General features: G+C 39.0%; 1 protein-coding gene across 32 annotated transcripts in view; it reads right to left on the bottom strand.

The window, feature by feature from the left end:
• The window catches only part of TENM3 (teneurin transmembrane protein 3), a 1,314,113-nt gene that overhangs the window by 3,672 nt on the left and 1,287,490 nt on the right, over positions 1 to 22,951 (bottom strand). For all 32 annotated transcript variants that reach the window (XM_042015030.1, XM_042015032.1, XM_042015041.1 and 29 more), the window contains 5 exons: positions 15,262 to 15,437; positions 14,338 to 14,573; positions 8,503 to 8,799; positions 5,696 to 7,307; positions 3,689 to 3,819 (listed from right to left, as the gene is read on the bottom strand). In XM_042015030.1, coding sequence (XP_041870964.1) covers positions 3,689 to 3,819; positions 5,696 to 7,307; positions 8,503 to 8,799; positions 14,338 to 14,573; positions 15,262 to 15,437 — 2,452 coding nt within the window. The remainder of the gene's footprint in view (positions 1 to 3,688; positions 3,820 to 5,695; positions 7,308 to 8,502; positions 8,800 to 14,337; positions 14,574 to 15,261; positions 15,438 to 22,951) is intronic.

The following is a 22,951-nucleotide window of genomic DNA, read 5'->3' as shown; positions in this document are numbered from 1 at the left end:
CAAACAGCCAGGATTTCTTGGTGTGCTGCCCGTGGACAACAACAGGATATGCCACAACTGACAGTGCCAAGGAGTTAATTAGATCTGCATACTGCTTGTTCTGCTGAGTTACAAAACTATTTTGCTAATGTTCAGTGCTTTTACTCTTTGTCTCCCTGAGAACCTGCAGAAAAATAATATTTAACTTCAGGGGCTACTTACTGGGCTGCACAGGACAGACTTGCAAAGCCAATACATAACCACAAGAATCACAGAATGGTTTGGGTTGGAAGGGGACCTTGAAAATCATCTAGTTCCAACCCCCCTGCTGTGGGACATCTTCAGCTAGACCCGGTTGCTCAAAGCCCCATCCAACCTGGCCTTGAACACCTTCAGTGATGGGACATCCACAACTTCCCTGGGGAGCTGGTTCCAGGGCCTCACCACCCTCACAGTAAAGATTTTTTTCTTAATATGTAATCTAAACCTACTCTCTTTCAATTTGAACCCATTCCCCCTGGTCACCACCTGCTCTTGTATAGTCTTGTCCCATCAACTGGGTGGCCATCCTCTGGGCTTGCTTCAACAGGTTTATGTCCTTCCTGTGCTGGGGACCCCAGAGCTGGATGGAGTATTCCAGCTGAAGTCTCACCAGGGCAGAGTAGAGGGGCAAAATCCCCTCCCTTACCCTGCTGGCCACACTGATTTTGATGCAGCCCAGGACATGATTGGCTTTATGGGCTGCCAGTGCACATTGCCAGGTCATGTCATGTTAAAACAGGTAAGAACTGTCTTACTCTACAGTGTCATCTTACTATGGTGTCATCTCTTCCCCTGAGCTTGTTCAGATATGATTCCTGTCTACCATGCATCCAGTCAAATTGAGGAGATTTTTGTAGGTCATGAAGCTGTGCTTTAGAATTGGAACAAGCCTTTCTTTATGGTGAGTCAGGAGATAAGAGTCTCTCAAGTAGCAGCAGCCTGAGACCAAACTGCAGGGAGGCTCTCATAATCCCTCAAGCTGCTAAAGGAATGAGGGAAATAAACTGTAATGACAGTGTTTACAGTTAAAGACAAGGAAGCAAATGGTATGGACCAGTGAGGTGGGGGCTGGGGACTGATACCCTTTCTTACAAATACTTGCAGAAACTGATAAAAGGGCATGTGTGAAAAGACTGTGGCCAATCCGGCTGTGTGACCTTCCCTTTCACTCCAAGTATCAGCTTCCTGCCTCAAAGAGCTTTTCCCCAAGAACTTCAGCTGGGTGCAACCGTGAATACAGCACTGTTTTGTTTATAGCTAGCAAAGACAAGGGGCAATGAATGAAAAGAACCAACAAGCCAGTCTAATGGAAAAGCTAGGAATGTCATGGAAGAGCTGTGTGTAGCCCACTATGCCAGATGCACTCTCAGTAAAGAGGATGGCTGGGGAGTGGGACCGTCGGCATAACTGCAGTCGTTAGCCAGAAGAGCTGAAAGGAGCAGAAGCAGCTAGCAGGAATGGTTAGCTAGTGCAGCTAGATAGCAAAACAGCTCAAATTGCAGGGTCAGCTGTGGCTGGGATGAGACCTTACAACTGTGCAGAATAGACACATCAGTCTAACCCTGGGTCGTAACAGCGACAAGCTGTGAATGAGCTGTACTGATAGAGGTGGGGAGCAGACAGCTGCCCTGGCAGTTGCCTCAGCAGGAAACAAAGATTTAAATAGCTTTGGCTGCACTTTTGAAAAGGAGTACTTCGTTTTTGATGATGATCCAGTTTATCTTCCAATTGACCCCTTCTCCTTTCAGTAAAATACTGCTTGAACCATTTGATTCACTGCTGACAAATGAGTCAAAAGCATGTTTTGTTTTCCTAAATTTCTGGATAGGAGACTAAGCAGGAGTCATTAAGATTCAAACAACATTTAATTCAGCCTTGCTGCTGATCAAAGCCTGGCAAAAAGTTTGCAAAGGCTTCTCTGTTTTGCCACAAGGGTAGCTTTCTGGAGGGGACAACTCCTGACGGAATTATGAATTAACTTGGACTCTCCGTTCTTCTTGAATGTGGCAGATTTCTGTCTGCACTTGCTAACAAGTGTGGATTTCAGCTGTTGTAAATCCTATGTCAAAGCTATTGAGCACAAAATATATTGTAGACAGCAATCATCAGTGAGAGCAGCAAGATGCTATAGCAACTTCATAATGACAAAGTTTGTTTATTTTTAACATGTATCCTCAGAGCTCAGTAAAGCTCACTCACTCCAGAATGTTTCGAAATGCTAAGTGGTTTCTGTGTTTACTTCTGCCTCCTGGTTTCATGTGCTTGTTCACCAGTGAATATCAGAGTTGCAGCTTCTTCCTACCTGAGAATTTTGAATCTTTGTTTTCCTATCACATGCTTCTTGCTCTGTCATGTCACATGCCCCTGGCATTCCTCATGTTATTGAGCTCTCCCCTGAAGATTTTTGACAACTAGCTGTCTGTTCTCATCTCTTTGACCACACTGGTTCTGTTCCTGGTATGCATTTGCTGGTGTTAGTGGATGATTTCATTCTGTAGCCTTTGAGACCTAAATAAACAACTTCTGATAGTTCTTCACAGCCATGCCTGATGACAGGTTTCTTATCTCCCAATACAACCGGGGTGCTTGCCATGCTCCTCCTTCACTGCTTTTGTTGCTCATGGGAAACATTAATCAATCCCATGTTGTGCTCTAAGGTCTTTCCCTGTTACTCAATTACTTGCTATTAAAAATTAACTAACTAACTGACTAACTAACTTCCTAAATACAAAGTTAGCTTCCATATGTTCCCTTCTGCTGGGCCACCCTTCTAAGGACTTTTGTCTACATTAGGTTGTAGGATTTTTTAAGATTATATCATCTTTAATTCTTCTAACATTCTCTATCATGATTCTTGTAGAAAGAGATACTTTTTGACTGCTTACAATGGGATCACTCATTTTAATGTCTCTTAACTCTTCCTTCTAAACCAAAAACAATAGGATTTTTGAGGACGTAGGTCTTTGATCTTTGAGTAAGCCTAATTTGTAAATACAATTTTCTTAAATAGCAGACTTAGGTTTTACTTCCACATTTATTTTTCATTATTTAAAACTGTAGCAGGTTTTCAGGATGAAAGTTCATTTTTTTGCTTTCAAAGAATTTCATAAGCACCTGAGTTTTACTTTTATGTAATATAATAGGTTTTACCTCAGGTAATTTCAGTTTCAGTATTTTATCTCTACATGTAACACATGGTGTCCATAACGCATGGCTAAAATTAAAAGGAAGTAAAATTATAGTGGTGCTTGTTATGTGTATGTTTTATCACCTGTTCTGTTTATTTCACAGTCCATTTTTTAACTACAGTGTTCAGTTACTGTCTTCAGGCAGAATGTTAGTACAAATATAATCTATGTAGTTTCTGCTATGAAATTAGACATCTTTAAAGCATCTTAAACTTGTTTTCATTGATTATTGTCTTTTAAATTTTTATTATTGCTGAAAGCAAACAAAAGCTTGTATAAAATAGTACCTAACTGAGCAAAGCTGTAAAAAAATCCCTCCATCTGTAATTTCTTAAATTCTTTTGAAACTAGATAAAGGTATTGTTTGGATTTAATTTAGCAAATAACTCTGGCTGTCAGAATTATCCATGCCTAGTAAGATCTGAATAGAATGGAACATTCTATCTTGTTCAATTTTTATATTTAGTTTTGTTTCTTACTGGTATGTCTTCCCATTGCTGGCTCTTCACAAGTTCATAAGAAGGTTCTGTTAAATCAAATTTCGGAACTGGGAAGCCAGGGATGGCATTGTGCAGATGGAAGCCGAATGTCACCAGCCAGCTGTTAACATCTGAAAGAGAATAATTATAAGAAAAAAAATTGAGAAAAATATTAGAATTGTTCTATATTTTGCAACTATACCATTTTTACATATAATAGCTTTTGGCATAGTTGATTTCCTTTTGTATCATGAACATTATTCAACAGTCTTCATTTTGATATGTATGGATTTAGATTTGTGCTACAGCGACAATAGCAAACTTATACAGGAAACTTACAGCTCTAAACTTAAAAGAAAATGTCTGCTCTATATTAGAGTTGCACTAGGCTCAGTTGAAAGGTATTGCAGGGTTCAGCAAGTCTGAAGGCCTCTGTGACTTCCAGAACAATTATGGCAGTGCAATTGCAATTGAAGGGAGATTTCCTTGTCATACAGCCTAAACTAACTGGAATTTCATGATCAGGCTAAACATGCTTTATGTCACATCTTTGTCATCAATACTTTAAAACAAAGCAAAAAAAAAAAAATACTGCAGAGCACATCCTCTCCTTTTGGTGTGTATGTGTTATTGTAATGTCTTCAAACTACTCCTGAAATAGCACCTATATGGCAAATTACCTTTTAAATTATTTGGCAGATATTTTTTGTTGATTCAAGAGAAATCTGGTCCTCTTCAAGATGATGTTGGATTGATGAAATTAAAAGCTAATGAAATGCATCAGTAAGCAGACAGGATACTAAATTATCATTAGGTAACATTATTTATGATACAGTTTATATTCTGTTAAAAATAAATTAGGGGTGCCAACAATTAGTTAACAATTGTTTGGCAAGAATGAGTGCTCCGCCTTGTTTCTGTTTTTTTACACTGTCTTCCACAAATACTATGCTTAGAGGTTGGCAGAGTGCTCCTTACCAAGTCTAGTAATTTTTATTTAAGAAAGCTCACAATAAGTGGAACAAGGAAGCAAATTTTTCTAAAAATTAAAGAATAAAAAATATTCATCTTAAAATAATTTCTAGCATTTCCAAATAAATGATATGCCTCATGAGGTGCTGCATCTAAAACTGCCAGTCAGCCAAATTGCTAATTGTAATAATAACCTTATATAAGTAGTGTGTGTCTGTGCATTTCAGACATTAAAGATGTTAAGAAAAGAACCAAAACTGTATTTTGAGGGCAATTTCTGAACTAAGTGCATGATTTTCAATGCCACAAAGAATCTGATTCTAACTGCATGCCCTACAGCACATGCTGCTAAAAGAGGACAGATTCAGAGGTCTGTTATTATCCTTACTCCCAGGCAGCTTGTTAGCAACCCACTTAATAGCTGCTGTTTGTTAAATGAATGCAAACCCACTTGATTCCCAGGATGCTCTTCTAAGTGGTAGTCTCACAGCTCCTATGTAAGCAGGGCTGAGCCCTTGCTGTAGACTGGCAATGTCTGTGTATTTTGGATTATTAACATCTATTCAAATACAAAAAAATCAAATGTATCTGAGCCAAAAATTCTGGTGTCATGCAGTCAGATTTTTGGTGTGTAGAATAATGGAAAACACTACACATGACTAACTTTAGAACCACAGAAAGCATATAGGTTCTCTAGGAATTGAGATATGAAAGCATGTTAGCACCTTTCTTTGCCAAAAGAGAAGTTCACTCCTTTTTCTATACTATCATATTCCTCCTTCCCTGCACCTGGCTGTGTACTCATTACTTTGTGCTAGCCCTGGAGCTTATTGGGCAATTTATATTAGCAGCCTTGCAAAAGCCTACCCTGGAAAATATCAACCAACTTCCAGTGAATATTTTCTGTGATGTTGGTGAGTTAAACTGATCACAGAAGAACCCTTCCTGTCCTTGCTACCTACAGTCTCATTCCCTCTAAATTGGATGCCTATAGATCCAGCATCCCCAAGCTACAATGAAGTAACTTTCTCTTACCTGTGATATAATCCTTCACATCGTGTATTTTACTGGCCGGGTTGTTATTTCTGAACATGTACAAATTAAAAGGAGCTGGATCCTTCCCAATTCTCTTCCAGATTTCAATATCGGGTGTTGTCCACCGGCCTGCCAGTATATCATAATCTCTTTCTCCAAAGTGGACTAGCTTGGTCAGTGGGTCATACAAGCCTCCGTGGAATCCAATTACCAGCTGGAAATCAAGGTTAGAGTCAAAATAGATCTCTCCATAGGCAGTGTATTGAATTTGTTTAAGCATGAGACCATTGCTACTGAAAACAGCCAGTGGTGTCCCCGTATTGTCTGATGCAATGTAAAACTCATCCCCACTGCTAATTTCCATGGCAAAAAGGTGTCCTTGCAGATCATAGTAAAGAGATGTGATTTCAGAACTTGAGTGGTTATATACATGAGTTATCCTGGTTGGGTAAGTAAGGTCTGCATAAAAGAACTGGAGATGCTGTCCAAGGCTAGTTTTACTGGAAACTCGTCGTCCAAGTCCATCATAACGGTAAATCACTGTCCACCCACTGCCTTTGCTATAAACTCGAGTAAGAAGGCCCTTTGAACTGTATTCAAAGATTTCGGTACCCCTCTGACGCAGAAATCCATCTTCATCTAACCTGTACTGTACATCTCCTAGTCGAGTTATTCTGTCTCTCAGGTCGTACCGAAGTGGCGTCAAACGGGCGCTGCTGCTGGGGTTGAGCAAGTGGAGGTTGCCATTCAGGTCATAGTTGTATCGCCACATTATTTTTTCATTTAGATAAACTGTCTGGAGCTGACCATCTACATCATATTCGTAAGCATATTTTGTGGTGTTGGCAAATGGCCCAATCTTAATTTCTCTTTTTGTCACTCGTCCCATGTTATCATACTGAATTGTAATCCAATACATTAGTGACCGAAATATTTCATACTGAATTTCCTTGATGCGCCCATGTGCATCAAAGTGTTTTGTGTACGTCATTACAGCTGTTGAAATGATCTGGTTAATATCATAATATATGACTCCAAATTTTCCAAATTGTTCAACTTTGCCAGAGATATCATCAAACTGGTAGAGATCAATAGGCAATGGGGTTTCATTGATGACACCTTGCATGCTAGTCACTCTGAAGCTATTGTCATAGCTGTAGTCAAATCGGGCATTTACCATTCCGTCTTCACTAAAGCGAAATATCTGTCTGTCAATCAATGGGCCAATTTGTCTGTATCTAATGGTGCAGATAAAACCATCGCTTTGGAGGTTTACTGTTTTCAGGACTCCTGCTGTCTCATCATACGTAAAACTAACTCTAGTACTATCATATAAAATTTCTGAGAGCTTGGTCTGCCGTCTGTATTTGAATAATACTCTTCGGCTTGTCCCCAGGAAAGCAGTTTGAAGGAGCTGTCCTTCTTCATTGTAGTCCATTATAACAGAAGCATTGCTTTCCGGGGGGTTGTATATATTCCGGTAATAGCCAATGGAGCGGACAGTCTGCATGGTATGACGAGCAACGCTGGGCATGGTGACAGCAGAAAGCCGATCCAACAAATCATACTCGAAGATATACTGCCGTTGGCTATGGAGCAGAAGAACCATTGACTGAAAATTAAGAACAGATTTTTATCATGTGACAAACGGTGCAGTTTCTCCCCTCCCGCCATATACTGATACTATTTCTTCACAAAAATGTGACATTCCCACTTGAGAAAATTATCTCCTCTTTAATTGAGTTATCCTTGACCTTACATGTTGTTAACATCTCCCTGCCTAATTTACTTGTATGCTTAATTGTAAGAGGTTCTGTAATTAGTAGTTCCACATTCATAATTTGCTACTTGTTATGACTGTATCACTCTTTTGTCAAGCATTCACAGCTAAACAGCAGATTGTCAATGGATTCAGATAAGTCATGTTTAATATGGGAAGAAGTAAAACTGTCTTAGAGCCATTAACTCACGAGGAGAACAACATATGGGAGATAGAATTTCTTCCCTACAATTAGAGATGATTTTGAAGAATTTGAATAGCCTGAGATCTCTGAATACCATGTTCTTGTTCTGTGAGCTTTTGAGACATAGGCAAAACAATTGTTTGATTATTCATATCAAAAGGAGCTACTTGAATTATTCTGACATTTTTCTAATGCGTGGCTATTATGTATCATGGGTCTTGATTAAATTATGTCTGCGATGACTAGTAAACAGTATTTTCTGAGCAACAGCTTCAACAGAAATATATTTAAACCCCTGAAAGAAATGGATTCTCTTTCTGCATAGCAGACATGAGATTTCACAAGGGTCATTTTCACAGGTATTTCTAGAAGGAGAGCTATATATACATATATATTGATTCCTAATATTTTGCCTATCCCTTATTTTGATGCTACAACATATAGCAAGTACAAATTGACAGCTGTAACTCTTTAGAAAAAAGAGCTTTTCTTGGTAGTGAAAAAAGCTCACAACAGTGAAGCATTTGCAAACAAATTATTTTCAGCTGAATTGAATTGCAGATAGTCCCTGTACCTTATTTTAAGTGTTAAGATAAAAGGTAAATACAGATGCTTCTTGTTAGTCAGTGGCCTAAATAATTGAAAAACACATCAATTCCTAGCAATTAGCTACAGCATGATTACATATCTGTGGAATGAAACATTCCCCTTGGAATCACATGTTGATACTTAGAATAATTGCGATGTGCTTCTGCTACCTATTTTTTGCTTTGTATGCAGCAGTGAGGTGCTGCAGATTTTGAGCACATTCCAAGCATTTTTAAAAACCTGAGTGTTCTTTACCTTTTCCAAATATGTGTAACTCCAAGTTTTCCCATCAGCAAACACTCTAGACACTATCCTTCCCTGTCCATCATACTCTATTTTTTCACTAGTCGTGCCTCGCTGTATGCTGCCTATTTGACCTGTGGATGAATAGGTAACATTGACAGCCATCAGCTTGCTGCTCGGGAGCCACAGGGTGGGGTGCCCTGACGTGTCGTAGGCAATCCTCAGCAGGAATTTACGGTGGTCATCGTAGATCTTTTCTGTCTTTGTGGTTCGATCAAAGTCAACTGAAAGGAGGTTTCTGCCATTAACCTTTTTAAAGCAAACAAAATGACACAATAAATCATGCTGTTCAAACCCCAGCCACCTGTTATTTCCACAAATCTAGCTATTCTTTAAATACCATTTACAGTGATTGATTTGCTATATGTGTGAATTATTTTAGCAATTTCTTGATATAATTGTAAGGCACTATATTAGTGTCTACCTTAGAAGGTCTGATTATATGAAGAGATGGCTCAGAATTTGTTGCAATGTGTTCTTTCTTGATGCTTAGTCAACTGCTAAGAAAATACTGAAAGATGTGTACTGAAAACTTCTGTAATAAATGGGGTCATTTCAGTGAACAAACTACTTCTTTTGTAGGCAGTCTGAAGTATATCTAGCAAATTATTGTCAAAATATATTCCCAGCAACTGCTTTTCCAGTTCGTAACAACCATGCTAAGAAAGAACTGAATCCCAATCCTTCACAGCAAGTATTTTTCAAAAGAGTAAATACAGAATTAAGATCTTCAAAAGCATGTTAGATCTTCAAATTAAGGTTAAATAGTTTTTAGAACATAGGCATCCCCCTTCTGGATCAAATGGAAATTTAATTCAGTATGCCGTCCACTGCTGCAATGTATTTATAAGGCTGAAATCCTTAGCAGAGGATTGTATCTTTCTCCTAGTTAACTGACCACTTAAAGCCATAAATGACTAGGAGACTACTGAACCATTGAAAAACAGTTAAAAATGCTTTGAAGTTTGTAAGTATTTTGATTTGAAAATAAAGCCTTAGCATAGACACATTTATGTTGAAAACATTGTTATTGATATGTTTAAACTACAGTGATGGATAGTGGTTTCTAGGTAATACTTTTACATTGAAATCCACCCCCCACCTCCCTTTAGTGTTCCAAATATGCCAACTTTCAGTTTCATTGAATTAGCTCTCATTTTTGAATTTATAAAAACAAAATGTCTGGTTTTCTTTTCCTATACCAGTATCTTTGCATTTCTCCATTCCCCTCAGCACTGAACTGTGTTTTAGTGTTCTCCAACAGGCCTCGAGGGTTTCTTTGTTCATCTGTAAATCATTTCTGTATCTGCTGTGTCTTTTAAAAGTTTTTCCAGGTGGGGTGAAAAAGTGATAACTGAGATTTTTTTCAACACTATATTTTGCAAACATGTGGGAATTAGGGTAGAAATGGACAGAGAGCTGTGTGAATTAAGAATTTTTTAAAAATTCCTTTTCAAGTACTTCATACATACATTACAAAAGGTGAACAAAGATGGCTACATAACATTCAGAAAAAAACCGAGAATAGATAGGGATACACCAAAGAAATGACCGGAAGATTTTTTCATTTTTTCAGGCTGAATGTTCAAAACTCCATATATCATGGATGGTAATACTTTTACCCTGAGGCTGATAAGCTTCTAAAAGATCAATATAAATTAGATCCTTTATTATTGTTATAAAAAGTATTAAAGTGCTGGTGATAGGCCATAGGCATATAAAATTCCTCCAAATGCTCAGTTTTGCTCAGTCTGTCTTATTTATATACAATACCTTTCTCTTTTTTAATATGAAATCACTGGCATGAGAGGAATCTGCACTATCAATTTAAGAAAAAAATCACATTTTCATGTAGATTTCCTAAGTAAAGAACACAAAGTCTAGCAGATGCAGAATAGCTGTTTTACCTATTTAATGAACCATCAATTGTTATTTAAATATAATCTGAAAAATTAATGCTACAGGACTGATTCTAGACATAGGTTAAACTTAGCTGTGAAGTATTCCCATTCAACTCCTTTTTTGTAATATCTTTTTTACTTGTTTTCAGGTAGGTTTTTAAATTTTTTCCAACATCTGATATTAGCTCATTTATCTAAATTCATCCTTAAATTTTCTTTATCTCTGGCTTTTTTTCCCCCAGTGTCTCCCACATATGCGTGCACTCATCTCTGCATGTCCTTGCCTGTTTTGCTTCTCTGATTTTTTTCCTTCCCTTTCTCTCCACCTCCCCTTTCTTTACATTTAATTACGATTTTTATAAATTTTCTCGTCCACCTCTCAGGATTAGACACTGAAGTTAAAATGGACACTTCTGATTTCTGAACTGGCAGAGAAAGAAGGCTAGTTTTATGGCTAAGGCAGACGTCCAAGCAATTGTGGTTCATTTCTTGGCTTAGCACATCCTTCAGGTATAAATTGCAACAAAGTACTTAATCCGCTATCTCACTGCCCTAGCTGCTAACTGGGATAATGTCATCCCTTGCCTTCTCACTTCCCATCTGTTTGGTCTGTGTAAGGGCAGGATAGGAGGGGAAGGAAAGGAAATACCTCTTGTTCCAGCCAGTTTCATGCTTTCAGACTTTGCTGACAGAACTCTTGCATTCAGGCATGTGAGCTTTTGGTGAAATTTTGGCTGTACTTGCCTAATCTCTCAATACAGATGGGCAATTAGAGTAACAATGAGTTTTGGTGATACAGCTTCTTTCATTGGGCAGGGTAGGGCTGGAATAGCTCATCTCAGCTACAGCAGTGCTTTCTATGAAGTGCTTCTTGATAACATCTCTGCTACCAAAATGCTTCTACAGGAAAAGTTGAATATTTTTATTGTGTCCAAGACAAACAAACTCCAAATATATCTGAAACCTCTGGGTTTCATTATGATTAAAACTGTACTTCAGGACATTTCCACTGAAGAGACACTTAATGACACAAAACTGAATCTTCTGACAGTCCCTACCTACTGTCCTGATATGTTTCAGTAATTCACATCTCCGTCTATCCACCTCTGCTTTAATTCCTGTTTTTCTTTCCAGTGAGAAGCATGAAATCTGTTTGTGATTCCTCTGTTGGGAGTAGAAACATATTGTTGTGTCTTACAGAGAGATTCAAGAGCTAATGTGAAAACTGGGGACCTCTGCATAGCTGGGAGTATGTCAGGTCTCGAGGCAGAGCAAATGCCTCTTGTGAGCTCCCTTGTCTGTGTTACCGGTCTAGTCTGGGTGCATCCCTTGAGACAGAATTCATACCAGCTCCTTTATTTGAGACCTTTGTGAGACCCTCAGTACAAAGGCCCTAAAAGGGCTCTTCCGTGCAGAGGACTGGCAGGACCTTTGCCTATGACCAGCCTATAGATCAAACATACAGCTCCAGAGACAGAACTAGCTTATTGAACAATTAAACACCAAGTTGGAACAAAAGCAAGATTGACAGAAGACTGTTGAGTTAAGGAAGGGCAACATAATTCCTAATTAATTTCTTTAGAAAGATTACTAGTACTGGGTAGAATTAATACAAGAGAGAAAACCAAGAGAGTACCTGACAGTGTACTTTATAACATTAGATACTGCATATGTATAACACAGTGAAAGTGTCACAGAGATGAGCACATTTACTGGCAATACATTTTGTCACGGTTTTTTGTCTACATTTGTCTTCTTTGCAGCAAAATGCTGATGACATATCTGTCTGTACATGGAAATTATGAGCTCCATAAGTTATTCCTCTTCTTTCTCTTGTTTTCTTTTTCTACTTTCCTACATCCCCCATCCACCCCTGACTGACATTTTGGTAATACCTTTCCATGTAAATCAATTTCACAAAACATTCCTCTTTTGTTCATTGTCATTGCTGACAAGTTTCTTTTCTTTTTTTTTTTTTTTGAGGCATTTTTCTCTTATTAGCTCATTCTCCACCTGCCCTACTTCTCCCATTTCTATATACACTTTTAATCAGTATTATTTTATCCTAATCAGTAATCTTTCATTTTCCCTGCCATCTTGTTAAATCTTTCCATTTTGTTTGCTCTTCTCTTTTGGTTTGGTTTTTTGTTTGGTTTTTTTTTTGTTGTGGGTTTTTTTTTTTTTTGGTGTTAATTTGTCTAAGTTAAAGTTGCCCCTGACAGCTTTACCTCCTCTTTTTAACTTTTACCTCCTCTGGCACTTGAATGCCAAAACTTAGCATTACTTCTGAGAACTGCACACTCATGGTGATTTGTTTCACTGCCAAACCTCTCTTGGGCTTCTTTAATAAATGAACAGGTGTATTCATAATGGCAGGTGTATTATACCACTGTGGTATGTAATGACATGCCTATGAACCAGAACCACAAGGATGTGCTTCAGAATCATGGCTTCCTTTTCCTCTTCCTTATCCATGTAAGATAGCTGCCACAGGTAGGTACTAGTATATTGTTCTTAAGCAGCAGCTACTGTACATAATTGTTCTTCCTTCTTGGAAAAAAATACATTCCTCTTGTAGAGAAGGTGGTAGAGAGCAATATAACCTGCATGACAGCATGCCCTCCTTTCTTGTCCCAATGGAAGGTACAAAATATTTTAAGATTTCAAATGGCAAGAAGTCAAGTGGCCTAGGCCTTATTTTAAAGAACTGAGTTCAGTTCTAATAGTAAGTCTGATCTGTGATGTGGTCTTAAAATGGTCTCCTGGCAACACAATTTTAAATGCTTAATCTGTGTTGTCTTTACCAAATGGCTGTCATAAATCATAGTTTGCTTCCTACTTGTATTTCACTCACTATATAGGAAGAAGAAATGCCAACAAAATGGTAAAGACATATGTTGGAGGAATATGCCATACACATGCACACACAGTTAAACTCTACCATAGAAGTAAGTCATAGTACAATTTTAATTTAAAATTAAAAAAAAAAAAGAAATAAAATCCAGGGATCATGCTAACTTATGGTAGAATAAAACAGGATCCTGAATTGGTTGCATGAATTCAGTACCAGAAAGAAAAACAGTGAAGGAAAGCAGAAAATTATTCTTTTTAACCATTCCAGGCTAAAACCAACAGTTTAAATTCCACAGTGTGCTGATTTCAGCTGGGATAAAGTTAATTTTCTTCACAGAAGCTAGTACAGGGCTATGTTTTGGATTTGTGCTGAACACAGGGTTGATAACACAGAGATGTTTTTGTTACTGCTGGGCAGGGCTTACACAGCGCCAAGGCCATTTCTGCTTTTTGTACTGCCACACTGGTGAGGAGACTGGGGGTGCATGGGAGGCTCGGAGGAGACACAGCCGGGACAGGTGACCCCAGCTGACCAAAGGGATATTCCAGACCATATGGGATCATGCTCAGTGTGTAAACTGGGGGATCTGCCCAAGTCACTGTTATGTGTGATGGGGCACTGCTCTCCTGGAGATGGCTGAACACCTGCCTGCCCATGGGAAGCAGTGAATTAATTCCTTGTTCCACTTCTTTTTGTGTGAGTGGCTTTTGCTTTCCCTGTTAAACTGCCTTTATCTCAACCCATGAGTTCTCTGGACTTTACTTTTCCAATTCTCCCCAATCCTGCTGGTGGGGGAGTGAGTGAGCAGCTGTGTGGGGCTGCTGCTGCCTGGGGTTAAACCACGACACACAGAAAAGTGCAATTAATAAATAAAACAGCCAATAAATGAAGTAATAAAAACAAGTACTTCCAGATCTACAGTCAACTTGTCTGCAATAAATATGTTGTGGTTGTTGGATGGCAATACCTACAGGAATATCTTTACATTTCCTCATTCCTTTATGAGAACGCAGTAGATATGCTTGTGCTTACCCTAAGCTTTCGGCCAAAGACATTGACTTTTCCTTGGGCTTGCTCTTTCCGGAATCGCCACTCCACCAGGTTCTGCCCGTTCTCCCCTGGGAGGGTCATGTTTCTCTTTGCCATGGTTGGGTTGGCAGTGCCAGCCAAGACGTGCGGTTCTGTCTGGTAGTGTGAGTCCAGGCCGCTGGCGTATAGGATTCTCAGTGAGCCGTCATAACCAATCTGGTAGCTATTTCTTAACTGATCTGAAAAGGCCAAGAAGAGAATTACAGGTTACCTACACGGGTTAAGACTCTGCCTTTGTACTGGACACATATTTATGCAATATGTGCATCTTGACTTCACATAACTGACTCAATGGTAATAAAGAGCCAGGGTGAGATTGTTAAGAATAAATGTATCCCATAGGACCAAAAATGCCTTTAGGACCCATCATCAAAGTTACTTAAACACTTAAGAAAGTCTCTCATCCTCACAGTATATCTTTTGGACTGCCACAAAACACATTCTCTGCTGTTTCATTAGGCATTTTTGGCCTAATCCTAAGCATATGACTACTCACTTTTGCAAGGATGTGGTTGCTGGGGTATTACATGCTATTTTTAAGCTAAAATATCACTTCATACTATTTCTGTACCTATTTCCTTTTCAATCCATTTCTTCTTGCCAAGATCCCTTTCTAATACAAAGTAAGTATTTTACTTCCCACAGCTGCTCACAAAAGCTATTTGGTTAGAAAACTTACTTAATTCCACGTTTGTCGCAAGTACTGCTTTCCTTGAACAGTTGTTTCTATATAGGTGTAAAAATGTGAATGTATCACCCGTTCCTCCAAACACTGTGCCCCTAAAGTTTCACTTCTATTTGCTGCTTGTACCACAAGAAAACAATTTTCAGGCTGGTATCTGCTGAGAAATCTTTTGTTTACAGTACCTTGAACCATGGTATAGAAAGAATCAATGGATGATAAGTTGGAAGTGATGCTGACATCTTCCTCTCTGCTGGATGACTCAATGTCCACTGTAATGGCCCTTTCCATTTCCCCATGAAGGTTAGTGACGACTCCAGTTGGGAATGTAACATTTGTTAGACGGCCCTCGCTATCGTAGCTAAAAAAAAAAAAACAGACCGTCCAGAAATGATACATAGCAGAAACAAATTGTTTTCACTTACAAGTAAAATGAACAAAAATACCAGCTACTCATATTGTTAAGGCATTTTTGCTTTTTTATGTGTGCATGGGATAGGCATAGCAAAGACTTCAAACATGCTTTGAAGTACTCAAAAGCTGCTTAACTACAGCAGCCTCAATGGTGATAGCAAGAGCAAACAGATGGATCTTCAGCTCTGCATATTATTCTTTGAAGTGTGACCAGATCCTGCTGCACATCTAATTCACCATTTCAAAGGAAGCATATTTTTTGGTGCTAAATTCTGTAGCATTCTGTACTCACTCCCTATTACTGGACTAGATTTTACTTTTATTGAGTAGGAATCCTCAAAATTTTTGAAAAAAGGGTATCTTAATAAGAGTGTCTTTTGGGCCTTTCCTATTCAATGATTATGCAGAACACCTGTCCTCCTGAGTGCTTATTGTCCCTTGTATTACTATGAGTACTATGAGACAGAATCTGGGGTAATATTTAATCTACTTAAGCTGCTTGTAGCTGGAAACCAGAACAGCTAGCATCTCTAACTTGTTAACTGCCTGCGGATCATAGTTTGAGAATTGTGACACAAACCATGAGATTTTTTCTTCTGTGTCAACTGACATTTATTTAAACCAACAGCTATATATCCACTTAATATGAATAGGTAGATAGAATTTCTGTAATTGAAGTAGATCTATGACATCTAAACCGTGTCTTCTCTTATGCTGTTAGGTATACCCTGTTGGTACATGACCAGAGACCATGCTCACATCCAAACGTATTTTGGACACAGTATATAGAGAGAGGTAAAGCACAGTGTGAGCTTGTGGTCATAAAACTTGTCTTTAAGATTAGCTCTTCCAGTACTACAGTCTTGATTTGTCAGCCTAGGTGTTCTGCTGAAGCTCCTTGTTTTGAAGTATAGCCTGTCTGTAGCTGCAACAGAGAAAAAAGCACCCGAAGGATGATTCCATGCCCATGTATGACCTGTTTGCTCTCAGGAGTTTGCCATTCCTCTCCTGTGACCATGTAGTTAGAAGCTGAAGAACGCCTGCCTTAGTCTCTTAAAGTAACTAGAACATGACCCTGCAGGTCCTCACAATGTGCTGGACATTTCATGCTGATAATTATCATCAAAATTGCTCCTACTGGAAAAGAAAACCAAAACCAAAAAAAGCCCCCACAAAGCCCCAAGTGTATCACTGAGGCTACAGAAACTTTCTTAAATTGAGTGAGTTAATCCTAACAGCTGTAACCCACAACACACTAACTTTCTCTGAACAGCATGAGTACTGCACAGCATTGCTTGTAACTGAAAAGATTAAGTTAAGAAAATTTTTCTTCCAGTTACAAATCTTACTCTGTAGATTTGACAGCTTTTTGCATACGGTCATTTCCCTCCTTTTAGCACAGTTGATTTCCCTTGTTTGTGTAAGACTTTCACTTAGCAACAGGCAAGAGAAAAGAATGTTTAAAAATCAGAAACCATACTGCAAGCCAGGGAAGTCAAGTGGGGAAACTTATTTTTTGAATTAAGTACATTTCATGATAATGGGGTTTCTTCCAGTGTGTTTCTGTCCCTAATTGGGGTTCTTTTTAACATACTGGACTCGGCAAGCTGAGATACTCCATTTATGCGGGAGACCAAAACAAACATACTGAAGTTCCTTGTGCATGAATGTGACTGCTAGCCTATTCATGACCTCAGTCTCATTCCTCAGTTCCAAGACCTTATTTTATTTTCATGCACAGCTTCCCTTTGCAATTCCCTGAGGAGCATATATTGTCCAATTAGTGTCCTTTTCTATTTTCTGCTTTATGTTTGAAAATGGTATCAAATTACTTTGTTGGGAATTACTTCCATCCTTTGATTCCAGTAGCCAAGTACTGGTCTTTATTCCAAACAATGCTTACTAAAGGCACAAAAGATAAGATTTCCCTTTAAGAACTTTTTTCCCTTTTAATCACAGTATCTGTGAGAAACTAATTATTTCTCAGTATACCACCTGAGTCGGAAAATGCTACGCATTTAGTAGTATTCAGTGCAGTGTGTGGCTTCAGTGCAGTATGCAGCACTGAACTGTGCTATCCTTCTTTTATGCATTCTTGCTTCCACATTATTACTTTTCAACTGTGCCTACAGTTCTTGAACTGGTCCCGTCTTTCACAAATATGGGAAAGCACATCATGAGCCTGAGATAAGCAGTTAATATTATTACAGTGGGGGAGAGTTCAAAGACCAGCAAGAAATCATGCTACACATTCATGTTCTTAAAAACATGACTGTAAAGCTGAAAGAATCTTAAAAGCCATGATTGCTTGGTTCAGGCATCCTAGTGCAAGAAGAAAATGTGACTGAGATGTGAAAGGTAAGAATAGGATTTCTCATACTTTTATAGCCAGGAACAAAAAGAAAAAGGGGAAATAGGCCTTTCTACAATTCACTACATATTCCATTTTATCACAGATTGCAATGTGTGTCCTTCATTTTGTTCACTGTACATCGAATACTAAACTTACTTTATACTTGCTATCTTCTTGCCCACAATCAAAGCCTTATCAATGCACAGCATAGCAACATCACTCATACCTTTGGGCATTCTGCAGCCATTTTTCTTATTACATTCAAATATCCTTGCATTCTGCTGCCAAGGTGAATTTATTCATCCAAGATTGTCAGTTTTAGACTGAGAGAGATTTCTTTTTATCTGCCTAGTGTTCTAATATTGAAATTGCCCTAAAAGGAACGAGATCTGAAGTCTAGAGGGCGAGCGCCTATATTTGGCATTTCACAGCCTCTTTGATCTTTTCATCCAAACACAAGCTCAGGCACACGTGTTACCATGGAGCCCTCTGATCTTTCTCCTTTTCCAGGCTCCACAGCAAAGCCGTTCAACCAACCTCTTCAATTCCTCAAGAGTGAGTTTCACATAAACTTTTCAAAACTCTAAACCAGAAACTTGCTCCCTGGATGTGACATTGTGTGCATTAATCCCCTCAGCTCATTTCTGTTCGCATTAACGTAACAATCTTCATATTTGGTCAATAACTACGAAGGCAGCAGTGGGGACAGCTGCCACCACCGGTAGCTGAAGTTCCCCTTAGATCAAATTCTTTTTCTTCTTTAGGATGAGCTGCCACTGCCAGATAGTTTTCCACTTCTGTAGTGAGAATTTCTCAGAGATAATGATTATCAGCTTCCCAGATTCTTGACCTTTTGCTCTTCACCTGCTGGAAGTCTCTCTTCCATTGTTCATCTCCTTCAGTTTTAATTACATGCCTTCCCAGACCATTTTCTGTCCTAGGCTATGTAGGACACTTCACTTTGCAGTAATAACTTCCTGGTAAGCCTTGCCACAGATGGAAATGTCCTACTTTCTTTATTTTTGACTTGTTTCTCAAGTGCATTTTATCTTAGTCCGTAGCACATTTAGCTCGACCCCAACTTGCAGAGCATTATTCATGTTTTATATCAGAAGCTATTTCAATGTAGAATAGGGAGCTGTAGAAATAAAGTGTATAGTAAAGGCTGCACCTAAAGCCAATTGCTAAGTTATGACTGATAACTGTTTTTCCACAGACCTCTGCAGCACAATCCCTTAACAAAATAAATTCTGTGATTTTTTTTTTTTTGCTGTTGTAAACGTCAGGTTGAAGAGCAAGGCACACCAGTTCCAGCACATTTCAGATAACAAGACATACGGTCCCAAATGCATATTAACTATTTAAGACTGGTTACAGATTATACTATTAGTTGGGATACTGTAATAGAGAAATGAAGCATGAATGCATTTCATAATATAGACATGTATAATTTTGACAGTAGAAAGAAAAGTACTGTTACGCTTTCAGTCAACTCACATCAGGTATTTCCTCTATGCATCTCAAATTACCAAGAGTGGCTAAAAAATTTATGGAACATTACCCTACTTGTTTCAAACTATTAATGGGAAGCATTTTATACCAGAGTGCTGCTTCTTGGCAGGTGAGAACAGAAGGTTCAAGGTTGACATTCAGGAGTGCAACATGTTGTAATTTTAGGTGCATACCATGTTGACAACATGCTGAAAAATCTGTCCTAACCTGGCAATGAAGTGTCTCTCTTGGCTTGTTGAGGCCATTTAAGCTACATTTACATAGAGGACTGTGGTCCTTAACATGAAAGTATTTTGGTTTCCAAATACATTCTTTCACTTGTATTCAGCCTCCGTAGCACACTGCAGGTTTAGTCCCTCCCAAATAGTGAATTCAGATTTGGAAAACTACAGTAAAGAAAAGCCACTCCAGTAGCACTTTCATTGCATGCTCAACCAGTATCAAAATGGTTATCTTGCCGATCAAAAGGAAAGAAGCCCACAGTTTATATACCATCACTTTTATTATCATTTCATCACCTGTAGGGAGCTCTTCTGTCCCCCACTGGTTTAAAATTGGGCATGGCAACTTAATGGAAGCTCTAGTTCTGGCCACCTTTAACTATTATGTGGGTTGTTGAAAGAAAGAAAACTTTCAACTTGAACATAATGAAATGTGCTATTTTTTTCCTTTACTCCATTTCTACATTACTTTCATTTTGATACGCATTTTTGCTTTTTATATGTCTGAAGAGGGACTGAATGAGCCTGCTAAGAATGAAAAAGGTGAAAATAATCTACAGATGCATGGGCAGAAATGATTTCTTTTTTTTTTTTTTTTCATTTCTTATTTAGTCTGATTGAAATAGACACTTCAGTGCATCCATAACTACTCATTTATAACCTGCATTTATTCCTTTATTTCCACACAGTATACTTGTATTTGTATCTTAAAAGGTTTAGCATCTTGCTTGTGAATTCACAGTACAATTATATTTCAGGGAAACCTGAAATATTAAACTATGACCCTTTTGGAGATATAACAATTTTTTTTTTAGAAAAACACCAATCAATAAAGAATATGGCAGTATGTATTCCTAATATTTTGTTTTGCTCAACAAGAAGAAGGCAAATAACAATTTGGTATATATTAGTAGCCTGTAAATTATGACAAGTGGATTTTTAAAATTTTATTTTATTATTTTCTAAAAAGTGATAGCATTTCTCTTTTTTTCTTAACTGGAATATTGTTAAGCATGAAGAAAAATGCAGCCAGGAAGGTCAACTGTATCCTTGGGGGGCATCAGACACAGCATCGCCAGCTGGGCAAGGGAGGGGATTGTCCCACTCTGCTCTGCACTGGGGCAGCCTCACCTCGAGTGCTGGGGGCAGTTTTGGGCACCACAGTGTAAGAAGGATGTAAAGCAGAGCATCCAAGGTCACTTGGTCTGTTCAGCCTGGAAAAGGGGAGACTGAGGGGAGACCTCACTGTAGTCTTCAACATCCTCATGAGGGAAAGTGCAGGGTAGGGCACTGATCTCTTCTCTGTGGTGCCCAGTGACAGGACCTGAGGGAATGGCATGAAACTCTGTCAGAGGAGGTTTATGTTGGATATGGTTTATGTTGGAGAAGGTTCTTCACCCAGAGGGTGGTCAGGCACTGGAACAGGCTCCCTGGGGAAATGGTCACAGCACCAGCCTGACAGAATTCAAGAAGTGTTCTGACAATGCTCTTGGGCACATGGTGGGACTCTTGGAGCTGTTCTGTTGCAGGGTCCAGGCCAAGGCCACGAGCTGGATATTGATGATCCTTGTGAGTCCCTTCCAACTCATATTCTATGATTTTATGGAAAAAAAAATCAGTATTTGTAGTGGTGCAGGTGGCTGCAGCTACTCTTTGTCCTGAGAAGAACTCAGACACCCAGCTGTGGTGGTCAGCAACCCAAGTTTAGCATGTAACTTTCACTCATGGTGAGAACTCCTGATTCCCTTGTTCTGTCTTTTGCATGTTTTCCCCTGATTGGTTAATATTTTGTCTTCTTGTTTTATATATGAAGTTATGTATATTCATTTTCCTTATTTAATATGTATTAGTTCTAGAAAGTTCTTTGTTCCTCGACGCCCCATTGGCTCCTTCCCTGAGTCCCTCCTATGTGTTGTTCCCATTGGTTCCCTTCCTGTCAATCCCACCTGCTTGCCCCTATCCCATTGGCTGAGATCCCTTTCCCCACCTATTCTGTACCCAGTATAAGATCCCTGGACCCTCTGACCAATTGGCCTCTTCGTCCCTGTCTTTTCATGGGAGTAAACCTGCATGGAGCATATATGGAGAGTCCCCTCTCTTTACTTCTTTGCCTTTGCCTGTGTTCCTGCTAAACAGCGACAGGAAGATACAGCCCCTTTTGGGTGAGGAGCTCTGCCCCTTTTTCATTGTGTGTTGGGCACTGTCGCCTTCCAGAGGGGTTTCAGTGTTGAGCTCCGGGCTTCTTTGTGGCAGCATGCGAGGGGTAGAGCCCCCTTCTGCCAGCTCCCAGTGGCTAAAAACCCCTCCAAGTATTTTTTTCCAGTCTTACAGAATTCTAAATATATGAAAAAAACCCCCCACTTCCTTTCTTTTCCCTTTCTTTTCTACTTTATTCCTTTCCTCTCTCCCTCTCCTTTTTCCTTTCGCCTTTCCCTTTTTTTTATTTTTCTTTTCCCTTCTGTTGAGCCTAGCTCTGAGAAAAAAGTGGATAAACAAGAATTACAGAAAATAGATCCAGGAGTGATTCCAGAGAAGAGCTAAATTAAACTACAGCCAGAATCCCAATTCTGGAAAGAAATTTATATGCCTACTTGTTTTTTAATGGAATTTGGGCAGAAAATGCAAACTCACAAAACCACAGAAGTTAGAAGGTCATTAAAAGTATCAGCCACATTTCTCTGTCCTGTCCAACCGTCAGACAACTCAAGCTTTTCCTGTTCCTTTATCTGGTGGCTTTTCCATGGGGAAAGGGTCTTTACCTTGTTTTCATCTGGGGAAGTCTTATGCAACTGTTTGCACAGCTGGTTAAATAATTCAGGTAATGGTCTTTTATCTTAGCAACATGGTCAGGATAAATTTTTCAGTCCAGGTTTAATGAAGAGATTTCCTCAGCTGGAAAGTGATTGACAATTTCTCCTTTCACCTTATCCTGTTACAACTGCAGGTCTTGCGGCTTTTTTTTTTGGTGTGTCTATTTTGTCAAAATGTTAAAAGGACAGTTTTCAGTCTTTTTTTTGTAAACTGGCATTCAGCATGCTAGACATGAACAATTCACTTAAATAGGCCTCTCTTGACAGCCATAACTCATCTGCAAAACAACAGGCACACTCTAAACGAGAATCACTGCAGGAAATGTGTCTGTTGGAAAGGGAGCTCAAAGAAATGAATCAACACCTCTTCCCATGACAGCTCATTCACTTCCATACGGAGAAGGTTTTGATGCTCATTTTCCACTTCATTGCACAACCAGATAAATAAGCTTGAGTTCAGTGCTTATGCTATGTAAGATTGACCACCTTCACAGCCCAATCCAAAATGACTTCCAGGTATTTGGAGCCAGGTATTTTGGGGGTGCGGTGCTTTGCAGAGAAAGAA

The sequence above is a fragment of the Corvus kubaryi genome, unplaced genomic scaffold (assembly GCF_017639235.1).
Source record: "Corvus kubaryi isolate FWS band 111438036 unplaced genomic scaffold, C.kubaryi_AGA036_p1.0 split3-131, whole genome shotgun sequence".
Classification (NCBI taxonomy): domain Eukaryota; kingdom Metazoa; phylum Chordata; class Aves; order Passeriformes; family Corvidae; genus Corvus; species Corvus kubaryi.
Note: the sequence above shows the minus strand (reverse complement) of the source record. Positions and strands in the feature narration are given on the sequence as shown.